The following is a 25558-nucleotide window of genomic DNA, read 5'->3' as shown; positions in this document are numbered from 1 at the left end:
CCTGGTCAAGGTGGGAGGGCAGCCTTCCTGGAGGAAGGAGGAGCCTCTAAAGGGCTCAGCTGCCCTGGTGGCCGTTTTTGCCCAGGGGGGGTCTAGGCTAGATGAAAAGGAGCCTCGTTTCCTAGCAAGTCCTCCTTGTGGGGATCTGCCCCACTTCCCATCCTTCCAGCCCCTTCCCACAAGGGGAAGAAAAGCAGGGCTGCCTTCCCCTCATCTCCCTTGGGGGGGGGGAGCACAAGACCCCTCTCAGCAGTGGAGGCAAGCATGGAGCAGCGCTGGCCCCCCGCCTTCCTCCCCCCCCCCCCCCCGCAGGCAGCATTGGGGGAAATGAATCAGGCTGACATTTCTATTAGCAACCAGCGAGGAGGATGTGTGAAGGAGGAGGCTGGCTCTGGCCAGGATTATTTATCCCAGTTAGGGCTGTCAGGAAAGCGAAATGGTAGTCAGTCAGCCATGGCCAGAGGACGGGCATTGCCCCCCCCCCAAAGCACTGGCTCTCTCTCACACACACATCCCGCCCCCCCCCCCCCAAGTCGGTGGCCTTTGCAGAAGAAGAAGTCAAGGTTCTCTTGGTGCTTTGAGCCATCCCACCTTTCCCGAGGGCACACAAACCCAGCCAGGTCATGTTTGGCTGCCCCTTAATCCCCTCCCCAAGTGCCTGTTGTGTAAGACTTGGAGGCCGAGTTTGCGGCGCAGGCAGTGATCTGTAAGTGCCGACAGCCAGCTATGGCAGGGAAGACCAGAGAGAGAGAAGGGGGCCAGGTGCAGGGCTGGCCAAGGCCGTGGCCCCCTCTTACGGCCCCCCACAGGAGAGCCTTGCCCCAAAGAAGGGGTCAGCATCTGCCAAAGCTTCCCCCACAGCAGGACACGCCATCGCCTTGAAGCAGCTGCACAGACTGCAGCATCCGAGGATGGAATCCCTGAGACTGCGACACAAAAACCTTGACCAAATATCAGCCGCACAGATAAAAAACAAAACCAGCAATATTTAATACATATCTGTCGTCTTCTTTTTTAAAAAAGCTATGAATGAATATATGCTCTGTTCTGCAGACTCAGGGTTGTCCCAAGCCAGGTCCACCTGCTTCTCCCCAGGCCTCTAGTGGTGGCAGGGACCGGGGGTGGGAAAGGGCCGAGGATGGGGCCAGAGTCAGCCCCCGGCCTGCTGGCCCTTGGCTGGGCGCCCTCTGTTCCCAGGGGGCTTGGGCCTTCCTACACGCCCAGCTGCGTCCTCTCCCGCAGGGCCTGGCTGCTCATCCCGGGGAAGATGCTCTGAAGGATGTCGCAGTAGACCGTGTAGAGCTCCGGGTCCATTTGGGGTCTGGGGAGGGTCCTGGAGTTGCAGGCCTGGTCGGCCGCCGCCAAGTGCTGCAGCAGGTAGACGTCGCTGAAGAGCAGCGCCAGGATCTTGTGGGCAGCCTTGCAGGGGTCCTTTTCGGACTGCACCAGGGCCTTCAGCTCCGTCAGGGTGTAGCCGTTGTAGCGCTTGCTCTCCTCGGCCAGCGGCTGCACCGTCTCCCCGATGTGCCGGACCTTCCAGCGCAGGCACTTCAGCTCTTCCCGGACCTCCTGCAGCTCTTGCTCCACCGCCAGCAGCTCCTGACGGGTCACCAGGCCTCTGCTGGGAAGAGAGAGAGGGAAGGGTGGGCATCATGCGCTGAGCAGCCCCTCCCTCTGCCACGCCCCTTTCATGCCACCTGCTGGGAGAGGGATGGGAAGTGCCTTTGTGCCAGCCAGAGGCAGTGCACACGGCAGGAAAACATTCCTTGCACACCACGGGTATTTCATGCGCCACACATCCCAGGGGAGGGGGCACCCCATTTAACTCTCTTTTAGGTCTGCAGGACAACAGCGTCACAGACACACAACACTTCCCCTTGCCGCATTTTTCTAAAGCGGTGCATGGGACCATATGGAGAGCCTCTTGCCGTTGCCATGGCTGAACTCTGACACTGCAGCCCAGTAGGAAGAGGCAGGTGTTGGCACCCACAACACCCGCAAAGCACCCAGCAAGAGCCCCAAGATGGCACCTCGGCCGCTTCCTGGATGAATGAGGCGGAACAGCTCCCTCCTTGGCACTACCATGGGACTCATTCCTACAGAGCTGAGCAGAGAGGCTCTCGCAATCCCCGGTGCAGAATGAGGCCGCCTTTTGGCAGCAGGCCCCTCACGCAACCCACAAACCTCTTCAAGTCCTCCTCTTCCTGAGCTGCTCTCACGTCCTCTTCTGCCAGCTTCACATGCCCAAGAGGCTGGGCACGCATCTGCCTTGCCAGCTGGTTTCCTGATGCCGCGGCCAGGAACTCTCGGCTCACAGGAAGATTGCCATGGCGAGGCAGCAGGGCTCTGCGCATCATGTTCTCTGGCACCAGGTTGGGCCTCGGGGGGGCTGGGTGGGACGCCAGCCTTGAGGGGGGGCCCGGGGCCAGGGGCCCAGGTCCTGCTGCCGACACCCCCGCCTGTGCACTTGGATTCAGGCGGCCGTGCTCAGCAGTCCCTCGAGGGGCGGCTGGGGCCGCATCCAGATGCCTGGCTTCAGGAGAGGCGAGGCGGCTGCTGGGCTCCGACGAAAGCGGGGAAGAGTTGGTGGTGCTGGTGGGAGAGCTGGACGGGGCCTGCCAGACGCTCCTCTGCCCATCGTGGCTCCTGGCGTTTTGCTGCGGCTTCACAGCTGAGTGTTGTGCAGCCCTGCAAGAGACCAAGAGTGTTCACTCCCCTCCTGGCCGGCACATTTCAGGTCCCGTGAGCAAAGGCCGCAGCTGCTCCAAATGCATGCATCTCTCCCCACTCAAAGACAAATTGGGGGGCGGGAATGCAATAAATTCCCCCTGGGATCCTGGCCACAGTAAGCAGGCCAAGCACAACACAGGCTTGGGTGCCCACAGGCTTGGGGGGGGAGGGCTCCTGCTGTCTGCTTCCTCCATGACCATTGGGCAAAGGGCTCAAGCTGGCAGGGTGGCATTGCCCATCCCACCTGCTGTGACTCAGCCAAGGGCTGCTGGCTGTCCCAGGTGCAAGTTCTGCTTAGGGGCTCCTTCGGGGAGCAGGCAGACTCTGCAGGGAGCCGGCCCCTCTTCCAGTTGCGCCTTCAGCAGAAGACTTTGCTTGGCCCTCTCTTGCCAGCAGCAGGGCAGATGTGCCCTTCTGCCCAAAACGCAGCCAGCCTCCCTTGCAGCCAGAGATTCCTTCAAGCCGGACGCGCACCTTCTCCCATCTTGTGCCCCAAGGCGACTCAGAGAAGCACTGCGGCAATCAAAGTGTCCATGCACAAGCAGAGGTAGAAAAGGAGGATCCAGTCTACACTGGGGGGGGGGGGGGGAGGATGGCAGGGCTGCAGCAAACGGCCTCAATTGCCCAGAGGAAGCTGCCTGTGCCTGGGCAACCTAGCTCATTGTGGTCCACACTGACAGGCAGCAGCGATCCAGGGTTTCAGGCAGGGCTCTGCCCCAGGTGTAATGAGATGCTGCCAGGGATCAGGGCTGGGACTTCCTGGGTGTACAGCAGCTGCTGTCCTGGCCAAGGCAAAGCCCAGATGCAGCAGAGGGTGGGAGAGGGAGAGGGAGGGGACTCCTGGAAAACCAGCAGCATTCGGCTCCTCTCCTTGAAATCTCTCCGTTCCAGCTGGTCCTTTACAAAAACTCTGTTGCCAAGAAGCAGCACGCAGGTTTCCTTTCCCCCGCCTCCCTCCCAACCCCTTTTCCTCTGCTGTTGTGTCTTTTAGACTGTGAGCTCAAACGCAGGGACTGCCTTATCACTGGCCTTTGAAAGCCGCTCTGGGAAAGCGAGATAAAGATGCTTTAAATGAACAAGGAACAAGTCCCTGTCACACAGACGTGGTAAATGTGGCAGAAAGGACCGCCCTGGCTGGATCCCTTTTGTCCGGGAAGGTTATAGGAAGGCAACTTGGTTCCATGTGAGTCAGGCATGCACAGTCCCCCCCCCCCAACACACAGCTCAAAGAGCAGCCACAGAATCAAAGTGCCAAGTCAGAGGGGCAGCCCAGCCCATCACAGAACCACGGAATTGTTGAGTTGGAAGGGACCTCCAAGGATCATCTAGTCAGCTAGGGAATCCCTGAGCGATGGCCATCCAACATGGTCACTCAGGTGAAGAACTTTGGGTCTCTGGGTGTGGGTTTTTTTTGGGGGGGGGTCAGCTGCATACTGATAAATTCAGTTTGGACAACGGAAGCTGATTGGGAGTTGTGCAAGAACCCCACGTCCCCAAAAGATCAGAAAAGGTAAGTGACTGGAAAACTGGAAAGTAACTCTGGAAAGTGTGGTGTAAATAATAAGCAATCAGTAAATAAGAACTGGCAGCCCCTTTCTCTGTCTTTGCCCACAGGGACACCACCTGGTCCCTGGAGATCAGTGAAGCAGACAAAGCAGAACTCAAATGGTACAGAGAAGAAGATGCCCACCCCATCCACGTGGGGGTGCCAGCATTTTGGGTGGGGGGCGTGTGCCTGGTCACACCAGGCCTGGGCTGAGCATCTCCCCGTGGCACTGGAGGGCAGCAGAGGAAAGGGCAGGGGCGGCATTGGCTCCCCCAGTGCTGGGCCCTGGCTCGGGCGGCTTCCATGGCCAGGCAGAGCTGGCACCTGCCTCTTGGCCCAGCCGTGAGGTTCCGCCAGAAGCAGGAAACCTTTGAGTGCCAGGTGCCCTCGGGGAACGGAAGAGGCACCAGGGAGAGTTCTGGATTTGGACAGCCCTTCGGTCCAAGGGGCTCTTCTGACATCCACAAAACGTTACTCTGAAGCGCAACTCGCACCCCTTTACTAAATCACCCAGCAAGACACACGGCAGCGGGCCAAACGGGATTTCCACAGCCCACGAAGTTGACACAGAAGCATCAAGCAAGCAGGCACCTCTGCCACTGATTCAGAAATGAGCCCAGCCCATTTTGCTATTGGTAGGAGTCCAATTGGGGAGGCGAGAGGGGCAGGGCTGGTTGGAAGCCCTCCAGTCATCCCTCTCAGGCTCCTCACAGGATTAATGCAAGGCCAAAGGGGTGCAGGGAGGGTGTCAATGACATGAGGAGAGTCACCCGGTTGAAAAACAGGAGTGGCCACCGGTGCAACCCTTTCGGCCATGAGAACCAGCCTCCACCATCCAAAACTGTTCTCTATTCGCAAGGCGAGTTATTGGTGGACTGAGCCAAAGAAGCTTTGCAAAACCTGAGCCATGAGATCCTTTGCAAATTAAGGCGCACTTTGCTAAACCTCAGCTGCATGAGAGAGCCATGCTGGGCAATTCCTTGTTCCCCATGCAAGCTAAGCAGGTGGAGCCCGAACGACAAATGCAGCAGGACAAGACAGATGCAGCTATTGGAACGCAGCCCCCCCACTTTGGCTTTCAGTGACATGAAGACAAACACAGATGGTTTCCCCACCACACACACAACACTGAGGTTTGGGCCACATTGCTTGCCCCTTGAAGCAAGGCTGACATCACAGAAGGTGAGGCTTCAATGCCCAGAGAGACAGGGTGAAGTCAGGAATTGGGGGTGGGGGCGCCCCTCCAAAAGAGCCAAGAGGAAGGGGGTTGTGTAGCCTCGGACATTGAGGCCCTTGGCAGTCTGTGCCACCCCACATCCTGCCCCCCTGCGCCAGGCCTGCTGCCCCGGAGAGCCGCCATGCAAGACAGACAGCGAGTCAGAGACAGGCGGCACTTACTATTGGAGGAGTAGCCATGGAGGCATGCTAGCCTCACGTCCCCAGTCTCACCTCTTTCCTCCTCCAGCCTGGAAAAGAGAACATACAAGTCGCGCCTTGAGCAGGAGCCGACTCCCCCGCTGGATCGGGGCCCGGGAGGAGCCCAGTCACCTCCACAGCCAAAGCCGCAGGGAACACAGCGACACAGTCAGGCCCTTGGGTCCATCTGGCCCAGCAGTGCCCACACTGACTGGCAGCAGCGCCTCTCCGGGGTTGCAGAGCTACAGCCAGATGCCTCTTCCTCCTTCCTCACACACAAAGCAAAGGCTGGGGGTGGTCAGGAAAAGGGGGGCACTGTTTCTACCTCTCTGCCTTCAAAAGGGTGTGGTCCAGGGTGTGCATTCCAGAACCGAACCCCCAGAGCCCTGCCCTGCCCACGGCTGCAGGATCCCAGAAGATCAGATGAGATCACCTTACCCATATCCCCCCCCTATGCGGAATTGACCCTGCTACAAGGGACACACAGGGACGCGGGTGGCGCTGTGGGTTAAAGCCTCAGCGCCTAGGACTTGCCGATCGAAAGGTCGGCGGTTCGAATCCCCGCGGCGGGGTGCGCTCCCGTTGCTCGGTCCCAGCGCCTGCCAACCTAGCAGTTCGAAAGCACCCTCGGGTGCAAGTAGATAAATAGGGACCGCTTACTAGCGGGAAGGTAAATGGCTTTCCGTGTGCTGCGCTGGCTCGCCAGATGCAGCTTGTCATGCTGGCCACGTGACCCAGAAGTGTCTGCGGACAGCGCTGGCCCCCGGCCTATAGAGTGAGATGGGCGCACAACCCTAGAGTCTGGCAAGACTGGCCCGTACGGGCAGGGGTACCTTTACCTTTACCTTTTACAAGGGACACACAACCCTTTGCTCTGCTTTTGTAAGAACTCGGACCACACTCTGCCTAGTGAGGTCCAGCAGTCTGCCTGTAGGACACTGCTGCAAGAGGAAGAACCCAGGAAGGACTATTGCAGGGAAATGTCACCAGGATTGGTGATGCTCCCCTGCAGTTCCTTTCCGGCTTCGTTCCCAGGGACAAGCCCTGATCCTCTGCACCCCACCAGCTCACGCTGGTCAACCAGGAAGAGCCACAGGAAAGGCAAGGAGCAGGAAAGGCCTCTTTCAACACTTGCCACGGTTCCCTTAATCACCTCCGTTTTGTTATAAGAATTCTAAGGTCTCCAATAGAGAACAAATGCTCATAAATGTACAAGGCAAACACACATACAGAAGTATATACTCCACGTGTCTGAAATAGTACAGGAGAACAATCCTGAAGCCATTTTGACTTTCCCAAAAAGACCTCAGATATTTCTCTGCAAGGAGGAAGAAAATGGGGAAAGCTTTCCAATGGTCTTTGAACTGTAGGGACTGCTTACACCTCCCTGTAAATACAGTCTGGCAAGTATCTGTTAAGCTGAGCAAACTGTATGTGCAAGAGATCCAGGAACTAAAGTATTGACCGTCTCCAAGGAATGGCCAGGCTACCCAGAGCATGCAATCATTATCAGGTATCCTGGCAGACTGGAGAAAAGCAACACTCTCAAATTTCTACTGGAGACAGTCTCCTTCTGTGATGTATGTATGATGTTTGGAGGGTGGTCTTGGGCTACAGGGTGGGCAATTTCAAAAGTCTTTATAGAGGCTGGAGCACCATTGTTCTGGGTCTCTCTTGCCTCCTTGCAAGGAGGGAGGGAACTCTGCTGCAACAGAAAAATAAAGAGCTGCCTTGCTTTCACTGCATCCTGCCTCCATCCATTCATCTCATCTCAGTCCCTTGGGGAGCTGGGCAGCAAAAGCCAACCACCCCTAATTTCCTATATCTGTTTGTAAGCCCCATCCATCTTCACAAGGCAGGCCAAGCCCTTGAGTTACCAGCAAGAAAGGGAGGGGGGGGAGCAGGGAAATATCCCATTGTGCAACCAGCTGTCACTGTTGCAAAGTCAACATGCCCAGAACAAGGCGGGAGAAGGAAAGGTTCTCTCTTCCCAACATCAGCATTGCTGTCACTTAAATGGGGGGGGGGGGACAGAACTGCATGGCTTTCGGACAGCAAACATTAAAATACAGGACTTTTCCCTTCCTGTTGTTGCTTCCTGGCTGGGGTGTAAGGTCAGCAGGGGAAATATTCTGCTCATATCTTTGCAAGAGAGATTTTGAGAAGCTGGAATCTGCCAGGCGACCCCAAGGCTCTCCCAGCCGGAGGAACCCCAGGCAATGCTTTGCCCACCTTCTTGACTGCTCCCTGCCCCAGTCAAAAGGGGGAAAGCCCCAGGCCCAGGGGGGGGGGGAAGTGGCACCTTCAGGAGGTTCATAATCACTCCGACTTGGTGCATCAGGGATGGTTTTAATGGCTGCTAACTCCTAAGCCAACACAAGCCAGGCCTGGAGAGATCTCCTTCCCAAGGCGAGCAGAAAAGAGTCACCGCAGCGGCCCCTCTTCTCTCCCCACCTCCCTTTGCAAGCTTCGAATCACAGCGTCACAGAGCTAAGTTCGTTCCCAACAGATCTTGCACCAAACCCATTCCGCTCCAGCCAGTCATTACCTTCAGATGAGCTTCAGACAGCCAAATTCATTCATTCCACCAAATGTCACTTTCAGTAACCCAGATCATCTTCTCCAGCTAGATTACAAACCCATAAATTATTGAGGGGGCCGGGTAAAGATTTGGGGCCCCCCGCCGTGCTGGCCAACCAATGGCAACGTCCTTGTGGGTGAAGGTGAGTGAGAGTCAAGCCTCTCGAGGAGTCAAGAAAGAGACAGAGAGCGCCCTAATCTGCAGGTGGCCATCTGATTGGATTTGATCCTGATCCTGATCTCATTTTAGGATGTATTTTAACTGATTGCCTGATTTTATATTGATGCGTTATACATTTGATGTTAGCCGCTCTGAGCCCGGTTTTGGACAGGGAGGGCGGGGTATAAATAAATTTATTATTATTATTATTATTATTATTATTATTATTATTATTATTATTATTAGCGTTTCCTCTCCCATCGAAAGGAAGCTGCGCCTTGCTCAGAGGAAAGGAGGAGCCCCCTGGTCGGGGCACCACCCACCCAGAGGGATCCTTGCCAGACCCTGACTCCCCAAGGAGGAGGAGCCGTGATGCTGGCTGGACTCCTCCTCCCTGCCCCACAGCCCCCTGCCCTCCCAGGCCAGCCCCACTGACCTTCCGTGGAAGTAGGTGATGGGCTCGTGGTCGGCGTAGGCAGCCTCTTCGGGGAAGCCCTGCTCAAAGACTTTGCGCTTGTGGCGGAACTCAATGACCGTCTTGGTGTAGGAGTTCAAGGTGGTGACGGAGGCAGCCATGCAGCAGGTGAAGGAGCCCCAGGCCAGGCTGCAGAGAGAGGGGGGGAGAAGGGAGAAAGGGGGCTGGGTGGCAGACACAGGACCAGGACCCCCCACCCCCCAGCAAGGCCTCTCTCTGGTAGAAGAAGAGGAGTTTGGATTTGATATCCCGCCTTTCACTCCTGGCACCTCACGCCTTGTTCTGCGCCAGAAGCAGCCTCTCTTCTTCACGCTTGCCCTGTCCTTCCACCCTGGGGGATGCAAAAGAGGAAGGGATGCCCACGGACCCCTCCCCTGAAATTCCAGAGGTGCCAGGAGGCCTGCGGGACTCCAGGAGACTGACAGGAGCCCAGACAAGCGAGCCTGATCCTTGGCCATGGCTGAATAATGGAGTTGGGGTGGGGGAGAGAAAGGTGTCTGCCTGCAGAAGCCTCCAGTGCTTTGCTCTCCTGATAACCCATCACTGGGCCAGCAGAGTCCTCTGTTTCCAAGAGGGGCCCCCATGAGGGTCCCCCCGCAAGCCAGGCAGAGGCTTCAGCCACTCAGTCTCACCAGAAGGACCAGCCGTAGTCCCACGAGTGCGGCCTCCAGTCTTCCGGGCCGAGGCTGACCGTCACCTGGAACACCTGGGTGTACATCATGTGAGCCACCATTCCCAAGAGCCCTGCGAGGAGACACATGTGGGGTGCGAAACACAGGAGCAGTCAAGTGCAACATTCCTAGAGTGAACATGTTTACACATGAGGAGGAGTGTTTGTTCAGCCAGCAGGTAAACTTCCTGTTTCCTTCTGGGTTGAGACAGACTTCCTCTGCATGTGACTAGAGGTGGGCGTGGCCTCACCTGTGCAGGTAAAAACAAAAGCACAGGGCAGGGCAGCCATCTCTCTCTCTTTAACTACTTTCATCGAAGAAGCAACATCTGCTTAGCCAAAGATGCTCTCTTGGCCTCCAGTCAAGAGAGGACAAAGGGACTGTCTTCTTATGGAATAGTTTCCAAGTGTATGTTACTTTTCTAAGCTAAGTCTGCCTTCTGGGGTCCAATTGTGAACAGAATGTGAGTAAACTCTTTTTATACTTTCTTAGAAGACTGTGTCATGTCTTATCTTTTATGGGGAAAATGTAATAAGGGGAAAATACCAGAACAGTTATTATAGAGGCTTTAGCGAGCCTGAGCAAACGCATCCGCTGTGAGTTTAAAAAGGGGAATGTTACTCTGCTAAATTGTGAACTTGTTAACACAAGTTGGAAAGGCTATAATCAAACAATATATCCTCTCCTGCATCCCTGAACATTCCCACAACACAGACCCAAAGGTTTGTATCGCTGGGACAGGGAAGACCCTGAGGCTGTCTTGGAGCCAGGCCACCATCGAGCCCAGCAACTGTGGGGCAAGCTCCCCATCCCCGGAGACCCACCTCCCTCTGCAGCTGGAGATACTGCCAGGGACCAGCCCTGGGACCTTCTGCAGGCCAAGCAGGTGTCCTGTCGCTTGGGGGGGGGACTGTAGCTCAGCAGTACAGGGAACCAGGCAGAGGGCCTTCTCGGTAGTGGCGCCCGCCCTGTGGAATTCCCTCCCATCGGATGTCAAGGAGACAAGCAACTATCTGGCTTTTAGAAGATATCTGAAGGCAGCCCTGTTTAGGGAAGCTTTGTAAGGCTTAAGGTTTTATGCTTTTATATATGTTGGGAGCCGCCCAGAGTGGCTGGGGCAACCCAGTCAGATGGGCAGGGTACAAATAATAAATTGTTATCATCATTATTATTTGTGAGCGAGAAGTTCTGGGTTCAACGCCCCGTGTGGCCAGGCAGTGAAAGTGTCCTCTGCCGAAGGTCGGCATGGAATGCGGTGGCCCAAGTGGCTCCAGCTCAGAGCAAGACAGCCTCATATCTGGGAGAGGAAAGAAATGGTCTTCACTGATGACCCCAGCCTCAAAAACAAACCATTCCAGCTCAACCAAGTGGCTGTTTTCTTTTGTCTTTTTTCATTTAATTTTATTTTTTTGTCATTGTGTGTCAATTTTATTAGTATTTTCCACACAACAACACAAAAAATATCGAAAAATAACAATACGCAAAACACAAAAACCAACATTCAAAAAACAAAAAAAAATCCATATCTTACAAGTTAATAATATAAACACTAAAAAGAAAAAACAAACATTGACTTCCACCAATCCTCCTTTATCTCTCATTGTGTCTTCCTGTTTTCCTGTTTTCCTTATCATCTCTATCCTAACATCTAAATATAAATCCCTCTTTCTTATCCTTTCACTTCACAAGGTTATTCCAGACTCAGCCAGATTACTGTTCTGCAACCTTGACTTTTAAGGTATTCATTTAGGCACTCCCATTCTTTTTTTACTTCACTTATTATGTCTGTCAATTTGGCTAATTCTAAGTACCGGTATTCTGAAAGCTTGCATAGCCACTCTTCTCCCCTAGTGGGTAACTGATTCCCTTTCCAGTACTTAGCCACCAGGATTCTTGCTGCAGATATCGCGTATAAGAAAAATTTAGTTTTGTCTTTTGGAATATCTCATTTAAAATTCCTAAAAGGAATGCCTCTGGCCTTTTACTATATGATATTCTTAGCATTTTCTTTATTTCTTCCACGACCAAGTAGCTGTTTTCACCTCGCTGCAGTGCAAGGAGTGCAGCTACTTCCCGGAATTTTTCCTGGGCTTGCGCAGGGACCTACCTGAGAGGACCGTGAAGACGGCGGCGAAAGCGTTGAGTTTGAGCCCGTCAATCACGTTGTTGGAGTGGATGAGCTCAAGGCACATGAGGCTGAAACCGATGACCAACAAAGCGATGTAGAGCACTTCTGACACCACTGACAGCCACAAGACTCCTGCAAGCGCACAAGGGACACCGTCAGCACCGGGAGGGAGCTCTCTCAAATCAGAGAGGCTGGGGCAGGGCAAGCTTGAGCTGCGACTCCCGCACTGCAAGGGGTTGGGCTAGATGACCTTCAGGGGTCCCTTCCGACTTGACAATTCTATGATCCTAAGCTGAGCAAGGGAGTTTCCAGCTGAGCTGCTGCTGGGTTGATTCCAAGCTCAATTGGAAAACAGCCCTGCTCCCAGAACCGGGGATCTGTCCTCAGCCGCCTTTCGAGGCAAAGAGAAGCAAGCGTTTTCTGGGAAGGGGCCACCAGGATGGGGTGGGGGTTCATTTCATAGCCCACTGGCGGCTAGTAGTGATCATCTTCCTTCATTTGGCCCCAGCCCTCCCTCCCTCCCTTCCTCCGTGGCCATGACCAGCTCACTAGTCCTCAGAGTTCACTGCCTGCCTCGGGAAAGGAAGAGAACAGAACGTGCAAAGCATTATTTGTTTAGGAAATTTATGTCCTGCCTTCCCCCTGAATAGTCCTCATGCGGACTTACCAAAAAAAGAAAAAAGCAACAAAAGAAATACCCTCTAAAATCAGCATCCAAAAAATAAATACAAATAAATCAGCTCCAGCACAATTAAAAACCACAGCACAAGCGGAGAGGGCAGATTTCACCAAGTGCCTAAAATCACCCTTTTTATTTAGAGATCACCATCAGTGTTGGTGATGCTGAAACGAGGACAAGGTCTCAGCCCCGGGAAGCTTACAATCCAAAATTCAGCCCAATGGCAGTGGAAAGGGAAGGAGATGGGCAGGGAAGCAACGTGCGGCTGGTGGTCTCCACGACAGGTGCTGCGGCTTGAGCAGTGCCAACTGGAAGTCGGCCGTAAGGATGCGCTGCACACCTTTGCCAGGGGAGAAAACCCCACAAGTGGGCAGGGGGGTGTTGCCACCTGCAGTCACCCATCTAAACCTGGGAGGGGGGGCACAAAGAGGATGGGGGGCACAAAGACAAGCTCACAGGAGAAAAGGCAGCAGCAGCCCTTCGGGGACTCAGGCCAAACCTCCTGGTCCCCTCGATGTTTACCCAGTGCCAGCAGCTGCCCTGTGCCACCCCCAATCTCTGGGGAGATCTGGAAAGGCAATGGAGAGGGCCAATCAAGTAGGCTCTTTGCCACGAAGGAGGTGGGCTAGGAAGCCCCCGGCCCCTTGTGCAGCTCTGGAGGAAGGCAAAAGGCACCAAATGTGCGGCCTGGCAGGTGGAGTGGCAGCCAGGTGTCATACCTGCAGGATCCGGAAGGAAGGAAGGGGCCCCCAAAGCAGAAGGAGGTACCAGGGCAAAGCCCAGGTGGGGCAAGACCCCCCCCCCAGCACGGGACCCTGAGTCAACAGGTCAACCCTCGTGGCTTTTAGAGGTCTGCAAAGCAGGGCTCTCGCGTTGCTCTGACCTTGCCACTTCCAGCACTGGCACAAAAGGGGCAAAGGATTCTCCAGGGAACAGCCGTTCTGCCCCCCAGTTATGAACAGGCTCCCTCCCAGCGAAGGAAGCAAGGAGACGCCTGTTGCTTACAGGCAAACCGAGGCAGGACAAGGGCCTTGGCTCTCCTCTGCAAAAGGACAGGATTTCTCGGTTCAGCGGTGCTGATCTCACCATCAAAACACGGGGGGGGGGGGGGGGGAATAAGAGACAGAGGCAGACAGACACGCTCCCTCCCTCCCTCCCTCTCCCGGCGCTGCCAATGTCACCTGCGCAAAGGTGACCCCGGCAGATCCGCATCTCTTACCTTTCTCGGAAGCTGGAGCAAGGTCAATGAAACTCCGGCATTTCTCACCTTTAAGAGAAGAAGAAAGGTTGGACAGGCAGACAGAGGCAGAGTGGGCATCGCCACACCCCCAGCAAGGCTCCTCTCGCTCCTGCCCTCTCCCACAGCCCCCCAAACGGCTGCCCCTGGGAGGCCCCGTTCAGGCAGGAAGAGAGGCAGCTGGCCTTGGAAGCAGAGTCAGGCCCCTGGGCTCCCTCTGGCTCTGCCCTGTCTACACTGGTGGGCAGCGGGGGCACCCCGGGCTTCCAGGCAGCCCAACCTGGAAATGCTGTTGGGGACTGAGCCTGGGGGCTTCTGCATGCAGGAGAACTGCTCCGCCCCAGAGCCGCACGGGCCCTTTCTCCAAGCAGAGACCATTCTCCCAGGAAGGGGCAGCCGGGCCTGTCCTGCCCCTTCTGCCTGTCCACAGGGCCTCAGCCAGTGCTGCCCCACCTGAGAAATGGGTGGGTCCCCTGTTTTGCATGCAGAAGGTCCCCAGTCCAGTCGCCACCTCTGCTTACAGGACAAGGGAAGGAGAGAGAGGAGAGGCTGGGAAGGGATTCATCCTGCACATGGGTGCTCTTGAGCTTCAGCTAAGAGGCTGCAGGGGGCTGGGAGGTGGCTTTTCCTGCCTGGGGCTGTGGCAAGTCCCTGGCTGCTCATCTTCAGCAAGATCTGACTCAGAAGCCCATGAGGGGCAGTTCCTAGGCTCTGTGCCAGCCTTTCTCAAGCTAGAGCTCTCCAGATTTGTTTGTTCATTTATACAGTTGCACACTGTGCCGGATTTACGTATAAGCTAAACAAGCTATAGCTTAGGGCCCCACTCTCTTGGGGGCCCCCAAAAAATTTAAAGGGAAAAAACCTGGATGTACATTTCCAAAATAAAAAAGATAAAAAACAAATAAAACCAACATACTGCAACAGTGTTTTGTGTTATGTAAGCTCCTGTGATGTAAGTCATGGGCCCCGCCTGCTAGCCTGCTCCCTCAAATACCCCTGGTTTGCTCCTTTCTATATATAGGGTACCTACATTCTGCATGGACTGGTTGCACGGCAACATGCGCAAATGGCTTGAGATACCTATGAGGTCCATAAATTATCATATAATTCTATATTCAACACGAAAAACAGCATCAATTTGTTGTTGACAAAGGACAGCTGGAGATATGAAGGGCCCCATTACCTAAACCTGGCCCTGGTTGCACACCCCACTTATCATTAAACAAACAAACAAATAACAACACAGTCTTAAAATACGACAAAGCAAGAGAATAATAAGCTCCAGATCAATGGCACGGGGTTGGGTCATATCTCAGGGAAAGCCTGATTAGGGGGATTTGAAAGCTCTGCCCTGTTTTGGATCACAGCTCCCTTCTTTCCTTTCCAACAGGGCCCTGTAGGATGACAGGAAGAGCCGTTCTACAATGGGACAGTCTCCCATGGAAGGTGGCAGACTCTCCTTCCTTGGAGGCTTCTAAGCGGAGTTTGTATGGCCCTCTGTCAGGGATGCTTTAGCTGAGATTCCTGCATTGCAGGAGGTTGGACTAGAGGGTCCCTTCCAATCCTATGACTCTGTGATTCTATGATGCTGAGGCTTCTGGGAGTCCAAAACACCTGGAGGAAGCAGGTTGGGCAAAGCTGGCCAATGCCCTCGCCTCCTTCCAAACCCTGGCAGCAGCACCCCTGAGGATCACGAGGATCGTGGCACAGCAAGGGGGAAGGGACACCCATGGGTAATGCCCAACCTCCTGCAATGATGGATGTAGTGATCAGATGGGATTACTATGTGGAATTATAAAATATGCATCAAGCCATTGTGTCCGCGATGAAAGCGTTGCGTTGACTGAGTTTGATTCATTGACAATAGTTTCTGATCGAATCCCACAAGCCTCTCCACCTCTGCCATTTGCTTTCTCTACACCTGACAGGCACGTATAAGCATTCTGAAACACAGGCCAGTTGCTTCCTCAGGCGTCCTGGGTCATAGAGATAGTAGGTAGCTTCTTTGACGAAGCTATTGTTAGTTTTGTTAATCTTAGGGCCAGGAAGAGGGTTCAGGAAGAGAGTTCACAAAGAGACGGTAAATACTACCCTTCCTTCCTTCCTTTCCTGCCTATTTATGACCTCCGGGTTTGCTGAATACATTCCTCTAGTCCTGTTTTATTTACTCTCAGATATGTATGCATGCTCTGAGTAGTCTTTGTAGTTAACAGGATTTCTTCTGATCTGATGTTGTCCCATGTTTTTTGAAATGCTCAGAGGAAATCTGATTGGTTCTTACGAACACTGTGTAAAAAGTTCTTTTGTGAATAAAACGACCTGGGCCGAGAGGTGGACAGGAATTATTATTGGCACCTCCTCCCAGAGTCTTGCTGGTCAAGCCTTGTGTGTATTCTATTAATCAGAGTCCAATCCTCCCTTGTTTTGGGAACGCTACAATGTTGGGAAGCCAGAGCCCTCCCCTTCATGCCAGGCTGCCCCACCTGAGCCAGCAAGAGAGCCCTGGCGCCCAAGGTCCCAGCGGGCAGCCCTTGCCGCTCTCTCTCTCCTCCTGGCAGCCCCTCGCCAAGGGGGTCTTTCTGCTCCAGCCCAAAACACTCCCCCCCCCGGGATTCAGCTTCTTAATCACCAACATGGCACACAATGCAAGATTGCATAACCATGAATAATTTTACATTGCTGAGTTATGTAACAATGGTATTTATGCAGCTATTAATAGCTTATACTATTCATAGTGTGCTAATAACAGTAATGTGTAGTGGATCTCTCTCTCTCTCTCCATCCACTTCCCCTAAAAATAAAAATGAAACCCTGGGAGGGGCACATGAAAGGGTAGGGAAGAGCAGACTATCCCCAAGTCCAAATCCTGTTGTGTTTTGCTGCTATAGCCCTATCCATCAGCTGGCAGGGAGGCAGGCAAAAGCTGAACCACTAATGCAGGGTACCTATGCCAGTAATTAAGATCCACCCCCTCGCCTGAGCCACATCGCCCACATCCCCACCCCACACACAACTGCTTCAACCATCTGGCAGAGGAAAGGCCAGGGGCGTTTTGAGAGGCCTCAGCAATACAGTCGTACCTTGGATCCCGAATGCCTTGCGAGTCAAACGTTTTGGCTCCCAAATGCAGCAAACCCGGAAGCAAGTGTTCCAGTTTGTGAACGTTCTTTGGAACCCGAACGTCCGACGGGCCTCATGCGGATTCCAATTGGTTGCAGGAACTTCCTGCAGCCAATCGGAAACTGCACCTTGGTTTCTGAACGTTTTGGAAGTTGAATGGACTTCTGGAACAGATTCTGTTTGACTCTGAGGTACCACAAATGGTTAAACGGCAGTCTCATTACAGCCCACGGAATCAGCTTCAGTTGCTGAAACAGCCGGAGGACACAGCTGGGCACCTGCAGGAGGGGTAGCAGGCCAAGTGCCCTCTCCATCCCTGCCCATCACGGCTGGCACAACCTGGAAGGCAGAGACTGGCCAGGTGGGTCCAGAGAGTAGTTCATGCATGTGGGAGTTAAGCCCGCTGCCTTGATCAAAGGGGGAAGTGGTGTGGCCTCTCTTGAAGAGCCCCTCTCTGCTTCCAGAAGATTTAGAAAACTGTCACCTGGTCTTGAATACTCCATTCTGAAGCAAAGTGACAGAGAGGGTGGTGGCGCGACAGCTCCAAAGGCGCCCAGACCCAGATATGTCTAGACCCATGGCTTGCTGGCCAGCAACCACTTCTGGTGCAACTGGATACTGTGATGGAAGCCAGAGTGAACGGAAACAGCATTTACTTTCCTGCCACAGCAGTACCTATATATCTACTTGCACTGGCATGATTTTGAACTGCTAGGTTGGCAGGAGCTGGGACAGAGCAAATGGGAGCTCACCCATTCGCAAGGATTCAAACCGCTGACCTTCTGATTGGTAAGCCCAAGAGGCTCAGTGGTTTAGACCACAGCGCCACCTGCATCACCAACCAGAAAGTAGCACTAGGGGACTAAGCACAGCATGCCGGATCAGGCCAAGGGACATTTGGTCCGGCATCCTGTTCTCACAGTGGGCAACCAACTGTCCATTAAGGGAAGCCTGCAAGTTGAACATCAGCACAGGAACATTCTCCCCTCCTGCGGTTTCCATGCTCTCCCGACCACAGCTGTCAACTTTTCCCTTTTCTTGCGAGGAATCCTATTCAGAATAAGGGAATTTCCCTTTAAAAAAGAGAAATGTTGACAGCTATGCTCCCGACTGAGCTACTCTCACTCACAAGGAACCTGAAAGCAAGCGGCTGGAACTGAACTTGGACTCAGCCCCCAAGTCTCATCGACCCAGCAAGCCTCCAGCTCCTTCGTTAAAAGCTGCAGTGCTAATTCCTAGCTCAGTGGCCGCAGCAAAGACTCAGCTCCACGCACAAGGGAAACGAATCACCCTGGAATGCCACGGGCCCTGATTTTCCTTGGCACCTTTCAAAGTGCCCCTTTGGCAAAAGGAAGCCCACAGACTGCCATTCGGCTCACAGGAGTCGACCCCTAATAGCACAAGAGAGACACACAGAGAGAGGGGAGTCCAGGGCTGGGAATTAGCAGGGAAGGGATGGAGAGCAAGAACTCCCCGCCTTTTTCTAACAGCAAAAGCGTCAAGTTATTTCTGGACTTTCTTCACAGATGCTACAGTCGTGAAGGCCGCTCCCTGCAAGGCCCTTTCCTCCTGGCCTAGGGGGCGAGACCCACACGCACCAGCTCTGCTAAAGAGGCTCCAGGGAGACCAGAGGGACATTGCTATGCCTGGCAACAAATCCTAATTATTGGATTATTCTGCCTCATCTTTTTGTGCCTGCCAAACAGCCATGCCATGCTTGTAATATTTTATTCTCTTGATAATTATTCTGTATTAAATGTGCATTTTATATTTGACTTCACTTGGCAATGTTTTCTTTTGAAATGTTGAAGATTTTGGGGGTTTTTTGTTAGCTTTGTTTGTGTTAAATATGTATTCTGTAGCTGACCTCTTTTGTAATGTTTTATTTTGAAATATTTGAGATGGTATTTTGGTTTCCTGTTAATTGTGTTGCTTTGACTATGTGCTTTATATTTGACTTTCTTCAGAAACATTTGATTCTGCATTGTTTTGTTGATGTTTAATATGCTGTAAACTGCTTTGAGATTCTTAAAAATATAAAGCGGTATAGAAATGAAATAATAATAATAAAGATGCAAATGAGAGCATTTTGCAGCAGGCATGATGCATGTTTCAAAGCACTTCTCTCAAAAACCTTCCATTTCCACGGCTCTCTGAATGTGTCCCCCCCCCCTTGTAGCCTTGCCCCATTGTTGTTGCTTTAATCCGAAAGCAGCTGAGCCTCCCCCCCAGCCCCCATGCTTTTTAAAAGTGAAGTGTGTCAACAGAAACAGCACACCATGCTGATTTATTGGGGACCTTTGCAGGAGAACTGCCTCCTTTCCCTCTGACTGGGCCGCAATGCCTGCTGGCTCCCTGCTGACTCCGTTTACTGGGTCCCCAGACGATGACCAATTTAAGAGCCTTTCTTGGAGCTTCATCAAATGCAGGTTTTCTGAAGGGCACTTGAGAAGCAGATCATCTTCCATCTTTCCCCCGCTGCCATGACCTCAGGCACATCCTAGCAGGAATCTATCTTTCAGTGGCCCCTGCACCCCCAACCAGGCTTCCTCACCAAAAACTGTCCCACCGTGGCGGATTGGGGGGGGTGAGACTTGACCTTTGACTTTAACCAGCAGCCCGGGAAGGTGACTCCCATGCCCCCCCCCTCCACACAACAAAGTGCCATCACTCCCTCTTTGCTGCTGAGGATTTATTCCTGCTATTTTTGAGCATATTGTATAACTGATCTTCTTCTAAGCTTTTTAGATTTAATTTCAGACTTGGCAGGGTAGCTGGGCAGACGCACTGCCTTTTCCCAGTCACCAGAATTTGGAAAGAGTCGGTACTCCCCACCCTGGCAGGACTTCATGCTCTGCGCCCCCCCCCCAACAGCAACCACTGCTCCCCTTGGCCCACAGTTGCAAGAGGGGGGGAGCAGAGTTGTGAGGTCCAGGGGGGCTGCAGCTCTTCTTCTGCTTACTTCCAGCACCTGCTTCTGGCTGTGGCAGTGAAAACATCTTTGCAAAACAGACACAGATGGAGCGTGCAGGGCTGTTTTGGCACAAACAACAGGCACAGGCAAAACCATGCCCTTTCCCCACCAGGAGCCCACACACCCAGGGAGAAGCTGCGCAGTCGATGCGCTGAGCTGCAGGCCTCCCTCAAAGGTCTCCTCCGAGTCAAATTTAGACAAATGCATGGAGGAGAGGGCTATCGAGGGCGAGTGAGTCAACGGGAATGCCTGTTGCTAGAAGCCAGGGGAGGAGGGAGTTGCTCCTGTGTTCGAATCCTGCTTGCTGGTTTTCCACAGGCACCTGGTTAGCCACTGTGAGAAGAGGATGCCGGGCTAGAGGGGCCATGGGCCTGATCCAGCAGGCACTTCTTACGAGTGCATTTATGACCAACACTCCAGACTTCGGCAGGAAAAGCTCATAGCAACTCTGAGACTTAAGGTGGCTTTTAGCGTTTCAGAAATTTAAGTGGCTCAAATAAAGAGACTACCTAAGAGCCGCTGCTCAGAGTGGGCTCCAGCATCTGCAGGAGGCCCTGGGTCCCAATCCTTATGTTATAAGAACTCTAAGGTCCCAAACATAAATTAAATGTTCGTAAATGTACAAGGCAAACACATACATAAGTACCGGTATATAAACCACATATCTGAAATAGTACAGGAGAGTAATCCTGAAGCCATCCTTCAGTGACCTCAAATGTTCCTCTGCAGTAAGGGAGGCAACTCCCATCTTAAGAGTATATGTGTGCACAAATAGGGTGAGCCTGTGACCTGGATTCAGGAATTAAAATATTGACCATCACAAAAGAATGGCCAGGCTGCCCAGGTAAAGCAATCAGTGATCATTAACAGATATTCTGGCCAACAGGATTTCTGCCGCAGATGCCCCCTTATGTGATGTATGTATGATGTTTTGGGGGGGTGGTCTTAGGCTACAGGGTGGGCAGTTTCAAAAGTCTATATAAGGGCTTGCGCACCATTGTTCTGGATTCCTCCCCCCTCCTGCGTGGGGTGAGTGAGGACCCTGTTGCAACAGTTTAATAAAGATCAGGCTTACTAGCTGCTTTGCTTCTCAATGTTATCCCTCCCGATAGTGAACCCTCTTAAGGACTCTATACGGGCTCTTGGATACCCCATAAGGGAAAAGGAGCAGGTTTTTTCTATAGCACTTAGTACCCTGGGTAGCAGCAACAGGTGCTGGAAGAGGCCCTCCTCCCCCTGCTGGAGACCCCAGAGAGCTGTTGCCCCTCTGAGGAGACAAGGCTGGGCTGGCTGGACCAAGGATCCTTCTCAGACCCCCAGCCTTACAAGTTGCCTTGGGAGAGCCTGCTTCTAGCTACGCAAGCCCAGGGGACGATGGAGGGAGCTAGGGAGCTTTGCCCTGCTCGGGAACTGGGGGAATTATTCCCTCCCCGATGGCTGATGAATCAAAGCATTAACGCTGCTTATCTCGACTACAGGACAAGGTTTCCCCAGACACACACAGCTGATTATAAGAGAGCCACAGTTTAACACAGAGCTCAGCGCTCCAAGATGCCTGGGTCGCTTGGCAGCCCCACACCACCTGCGTCTGCAGGGAGAGGCTTCAGTCCCCTCAAGCTGAGCAACTTCCAGGCCTCGGAGAAGCTGCGCAGCTGCCTGCAAGCTCAGCCCCGGTTGCGCCTTTGCTGGAAGGCTTGCACAGCCCAGGGGAAGGGTCCTGGCAGCTGAGTGGCAGAGCAGTGCCTTGCAGGCAGAAGGTCCCTGCTAGCATCTCCAGGTGGGGCTGGGAGGGACTCCGGCCAGAAACCCTGGAGAGCAGCTGCCGGTCAGTGCAGACAGCGCTGAGCTGGGTGGGCCAATGGTCTGGCTTCATATGTTCCATGTATGTTCCCTATAAAAAGGGGGGTGCACGCACCCATGGATTGCCCTGGTGAAGTTGTGGGGTGGTTTGAAGGAGGTGGGGGGAGATCAAAGCAAGAGCTTTCCTTGAGATGCAAAGAGCAGCTGGCGGGGGTGTCGACTACTGTCTCAACCATGGCAGGCTTAAACTCTCCCACCTTCCCACTCCCCCCCCCCTCCCAAGATGCCCAGGCTGCTATCTAACTTCTTTTTCAAAAAAACTACCATGCTGGCTTATTTCACCCACACAACGAGTTTGGCACTGATGTAACTTGCAGGTTTCGGGGAATGTTTCTCCTGTAGAATCAGAAACAAAGTTGGGACTCCAGGACTTAATGGCCAGCATGTTTTAAAGGTTGGTGGACCCTCAGACACACTTCTAGGTGAGCAGGTGAACTGCGCCATGCTTTGCTAGGAGACAGGAGGGCAGCGGCAGCTGGTTTGCGGGGGGGGGGGACAGGAAGCAGGGGTGTCCCAGGGGAGCCTCCGGCTGCTCCATCCGTGGCTCGCAGCAAAGACGGGGGCACAGCCCCCGGCAGGACTCAACGTGGAGGGGGACAAGCCCCACGAGGAGGCAGAGGACTCATCCGTACTGCCATCTCATATGGACAGGAAACTCCCTGAACCTCCGCTGATTCTCTGCCGTCTTTCGGCTCCTTCAACCTGGGTTTTCTCATACCCAGTGGCGTAGCGTGGGGGGTGCAGGGGGGACCGGGCGGAACATCTGGGGGTTAGGGTTAGGGGGCGCAAATCCACGGGTTAGGGGGCGCAAATCCATGGGTTAGGGGGCGCAAATTACTTGCCTTGCCCCGGGTGCTGACAACCCACGCTATGCCACTGCTCATACCAGGGATATTCTGAGGCTACGAGAAAACCCGGGCCGCGGCAGAGGAAAGTGTGCGAAGGCAGGGATTTGGAGGAGAGCAGCCTGAGAGCCAGCGGAGAATACATGGAGGCCCGGGGTGCTTCTTCCCGGTCGGGATGAGCCCGGAGCCTCGAAGCACTTTGCCCTCGACCAAGAGCGCTGGAACGACCCTCCTGCGCGGCGCAAGGAAGAGGGAGCCAAGGAAGGGGAAGGGGCGCCCTCGAGGGGGGCATGGGGCTGGGCTCCTCGGGAGCCCCCATCCCTGCGCTGTGCTTGAGGCCGGACCCCCTCCTCGCAGCTGGGGCTGGCCGGAGCGGGCAGAGGCCGCCTTGCCTGCTGCCTGCGACGCTGCCCGTGCCAACGCGCCATCCGCCGTCGCCACAGCAACGCCAGCAGATGCTGCAAGGCCGGGCAGACTTACCTGCGCGTAAGCGCCACTCAGCTACGGTGGGATTACTTCCGAGGAGGCCTCTGCTGCAGCAGCCCAAGCCTCCCTCCGGGTCCCAGGCAGACGGGCAGGGGGACAGGCGCCCTCCCGCCCGGCCAGAAGTCCAACAGAGCCGGGCCCCGGCGCGCGCCCCCTCCCCACCGCGAACGGCGTCCCCTGCCGGCGGGGCACGAAGCCTCTCGGGCGGCGGATGAGCCCGGGGCCTTGGGGAGGTTGCTGCGCGCGGTGCCCTTGTCCCGCCGCAGGCTGCTTCTCCGCCCGGCCCCCCGCCCCGCAGGTACAGCCAGGGCCCCCGGCAACTCACCGGGCGTGTTGATGTTCTCCTCGCACGAGTACCAGATGCCGGCGTGGAAGTACCTGAAGAGGAAGCGGTCGTCGCCCGTCTCCCAGCTGTAGTGCACCACGTTGGAGGCGGGCGGCGAGGAGCCGTTGCGCGCCGTCTCGTTGGCGGCGGCTTCGTAGCCGTAGTCGAGGCAGTTGGTGCGCTTGTGGGGCCCGCAGGTGGGCTTGGGCACCCGCTGCGTCCCTTCGCACCAGTGCGTCGTGCCGAAGGCCGTGGCCGAAAAAAGCAGCGCCAGCAGGTTGAGCCCCACGGCCAGCAGCGCCCGCGCCCGACGCCCCCCGACGCGCCCCGACGGGGCTCCGCTCCCGCCCGCCGCCCCCGGTGCCTTCATGCTCGCCCGCGCCACGCACCAGGCAGGCGGCGCCGGCGCCGGCGGAGGAGGCCTGCCATAGCTAGGAGGGGGCGCGCGCCTCGGGCTCAGCCGGCGCGCCACTGGCCAGCCAACGCCGCCGCCGCCGGGGCCAGGGAGGCCGGCCCGCCCGCCGAGAGGGAGCCGCCCCGGAGGGAGGGCCTGGCGCCGCCTCTCCCGCGCCGGGGGCGGCCCCTCCATCGCCAGCAAGGGACGCAAGGAGCGGGCTCCGCGGGGAAGGGAGGCCGGAGAGGAGGCGGCGGGAGTGGGGCGCACGGGAGGCGGCTCCTAGGAATCGCGCGGTGGCGCGCGGTTCACTTAGGGAACTCACTGCCGCAGGAGTGGCCAGCAATTTGAGTGGCTTTAGAAGAAGGTGGCGTGGGACCAAGTCATGGAGGACGGAAGGGCGATTGATGGCTAATAGCCAGTATGGCTCGGCTCTGCCTTCATGGCTGGAGGCAGCAATGCTTATGAATGCCGGTTGCTAGAATCCGCTAGTATCCCCCATCTTCTGTTGGTGCAGCTGGTTCTTCCTGCCTAAGTGCGGGACCTGACAGTTGTCCCTATGGAAACTCATTTGTGTTCGTCGGGGCCCAGTTCTCCAGGCTGTGACGGTCGGTCTACCCGCAGCATTAGGTGCCCCTCCCAGTTTGGTGTCATCTGCACATTTGCAGCCTCTCAATTCCTTCGTCCAAGTCATTGATAGAGATGCTGAACAACAAGGGGCCCAGGACAGAACCCTGCGCCCCCCCCCCTTCTCACTTTCCCCCAGGATGATGAGGAACCATTAGGGAGCAGTCTTTGGATTCCAGCTACAAATAAATCCACCTAACAATTACCTCATCCAGCCCACATTATATTACTTGTTAACAACAAGTGGTATTTTTTTAAAAAAGTATGCATTTTTACAGCATTAGGAGATATAATGTATAGCAACTTATAGCATTATAATTTTAAAGCTGGTATCACTGGATCAAGTTAATCAGTTTTATTGAATGAATTAAATTGTTTTAATTGGGTCTCAAATGAATGTGCAATTAATTGTTGCTGTTTTGAATTTTATTTCATTGTGTATTATTTCATTGTGTCCTATTTTCCTTAGTAGGTCGTACAAACCGCCGTTCTGAGTCATGCTTTATATAGGGTTTGGTATGGGGCGCTGGGGGGGGGGAGTTTATGGAACCGAGCAGGGGTGGCCTGAAACAAAACCGGCGTTCCGTGGGGCAGGGCCACAGCAAAAGGGAAACTGAGGCATCTCTCTCATACGCAGCTTGACCTCCTGCATCTCCCTTCCACAGCTGAGTGACTCCTTTGCAGCAAGACACCCCCACGCCGATGCTCCGGAGGGAGGCTGGAGGGCGCTTTGCTGCGCAACTGAGACCAGGATCGACTGAGGCGCCGCTGAGAAAACCCTCAGCAGGGGCGCCACTGGCTCGTGCATCTCCTTGGGGGTGGGCAGGAGGGATTTGGCGGCTGCAGGGGAGGGTGCCCGGGAAAGAGAGGAGTAGGGGGGGGGGGTTGGAGAAGCCCAGGCAGTCAAACGCTTGACGGGCTAAGAGCCTCAGTGGCGCCCTCTGGAAGCTTCGCTCCGGGCAAAATTCCTGGCTAAGCGCCCTTCGTTTCACCACTGCAGGCAGAAGCTCCGAGGTGGCCCCTGCCAGCTCAATGGGCCCCCTCTTCTCCGTGTTGGGCAGTCCTTTGCCACCAGCGCTGGGCAGCCAGGCTCCTGCCCGGGGGGTGGAGGGTGGGCTTGCAACGGGGTGAGGACAGGGTTGGGAGAAAACCCAGATGGCAAAGCGAAGTGACCACTTTGGGCAGCAAGATCCACCGGGGCAGTAGATCCAGCTTCCGTGGGCTGCATCCCCCCCCCCGCCCACTGCTGTTGCCATGGTGGCAGCAATTACAGTGGCACAGCTTCGTGGAGGCCAGATCCTGCAC

The 25558-nt window shown here is 54.8% G+C and overlaps 1 protein-coding gene across 2 annotated transcripts; it reads right to left on the bottom strand.

The window, feature by feature from the left end:
- Nucleotides 1-966: 966 nt before the first annotated feature.
- LOC114584038 (uncharacterized) lies at nt 967-23836 on the bottom strand. 2 transcript variants are annotated; one of them, XM_028705489.2, is made up of 7 exons: nt 23233-23836; nt 13605-13652; nt 11686-11838; nt 9540-9651; nt 8869-9036; nt 2185-2688; nt 967-1621 (listed from the first exon to the last, which is right to left on the bottom strand). In XM_028705489.2, exons 1-7 carry the CDS (start codon nt 23819-23821, stop codon nt 1213-1215), a joined length of 1983 nt encoding a protein of 660 aa, XP_028561322.2. In that variant the 5' UTR covers nt 23822-23836; the 3' UTR covers nt 967-1212. The 2 variants fall into 2 exon arrangements, with proteins under 2 accessions (XP_028561322.2, XP_028561323.2); XM_028705490.2 differs by having other exon boundaries at nt 967-1618.
- Nucleotides 23837-25558: the final 1722 nt, after the last annotated feature.

This window comes from Podarcis muralis, chromosome 14 (genome assembly GCF_964188315.1).
Source record: "Podarcis muralis chromosome 14, rPodMur119.hap1.1, whole genome shotgun sequence".
In the NCBI taxonomy this organism is placed as follows: Eukaryota; Metazoa; Chordata; class Lepidosauria; order Squamata; family Lacertidae; genus Podarcis; species Podarcis muralis.
This window is presented reverse-complemented; position numbering and strand designations above follow the sequence as displayed.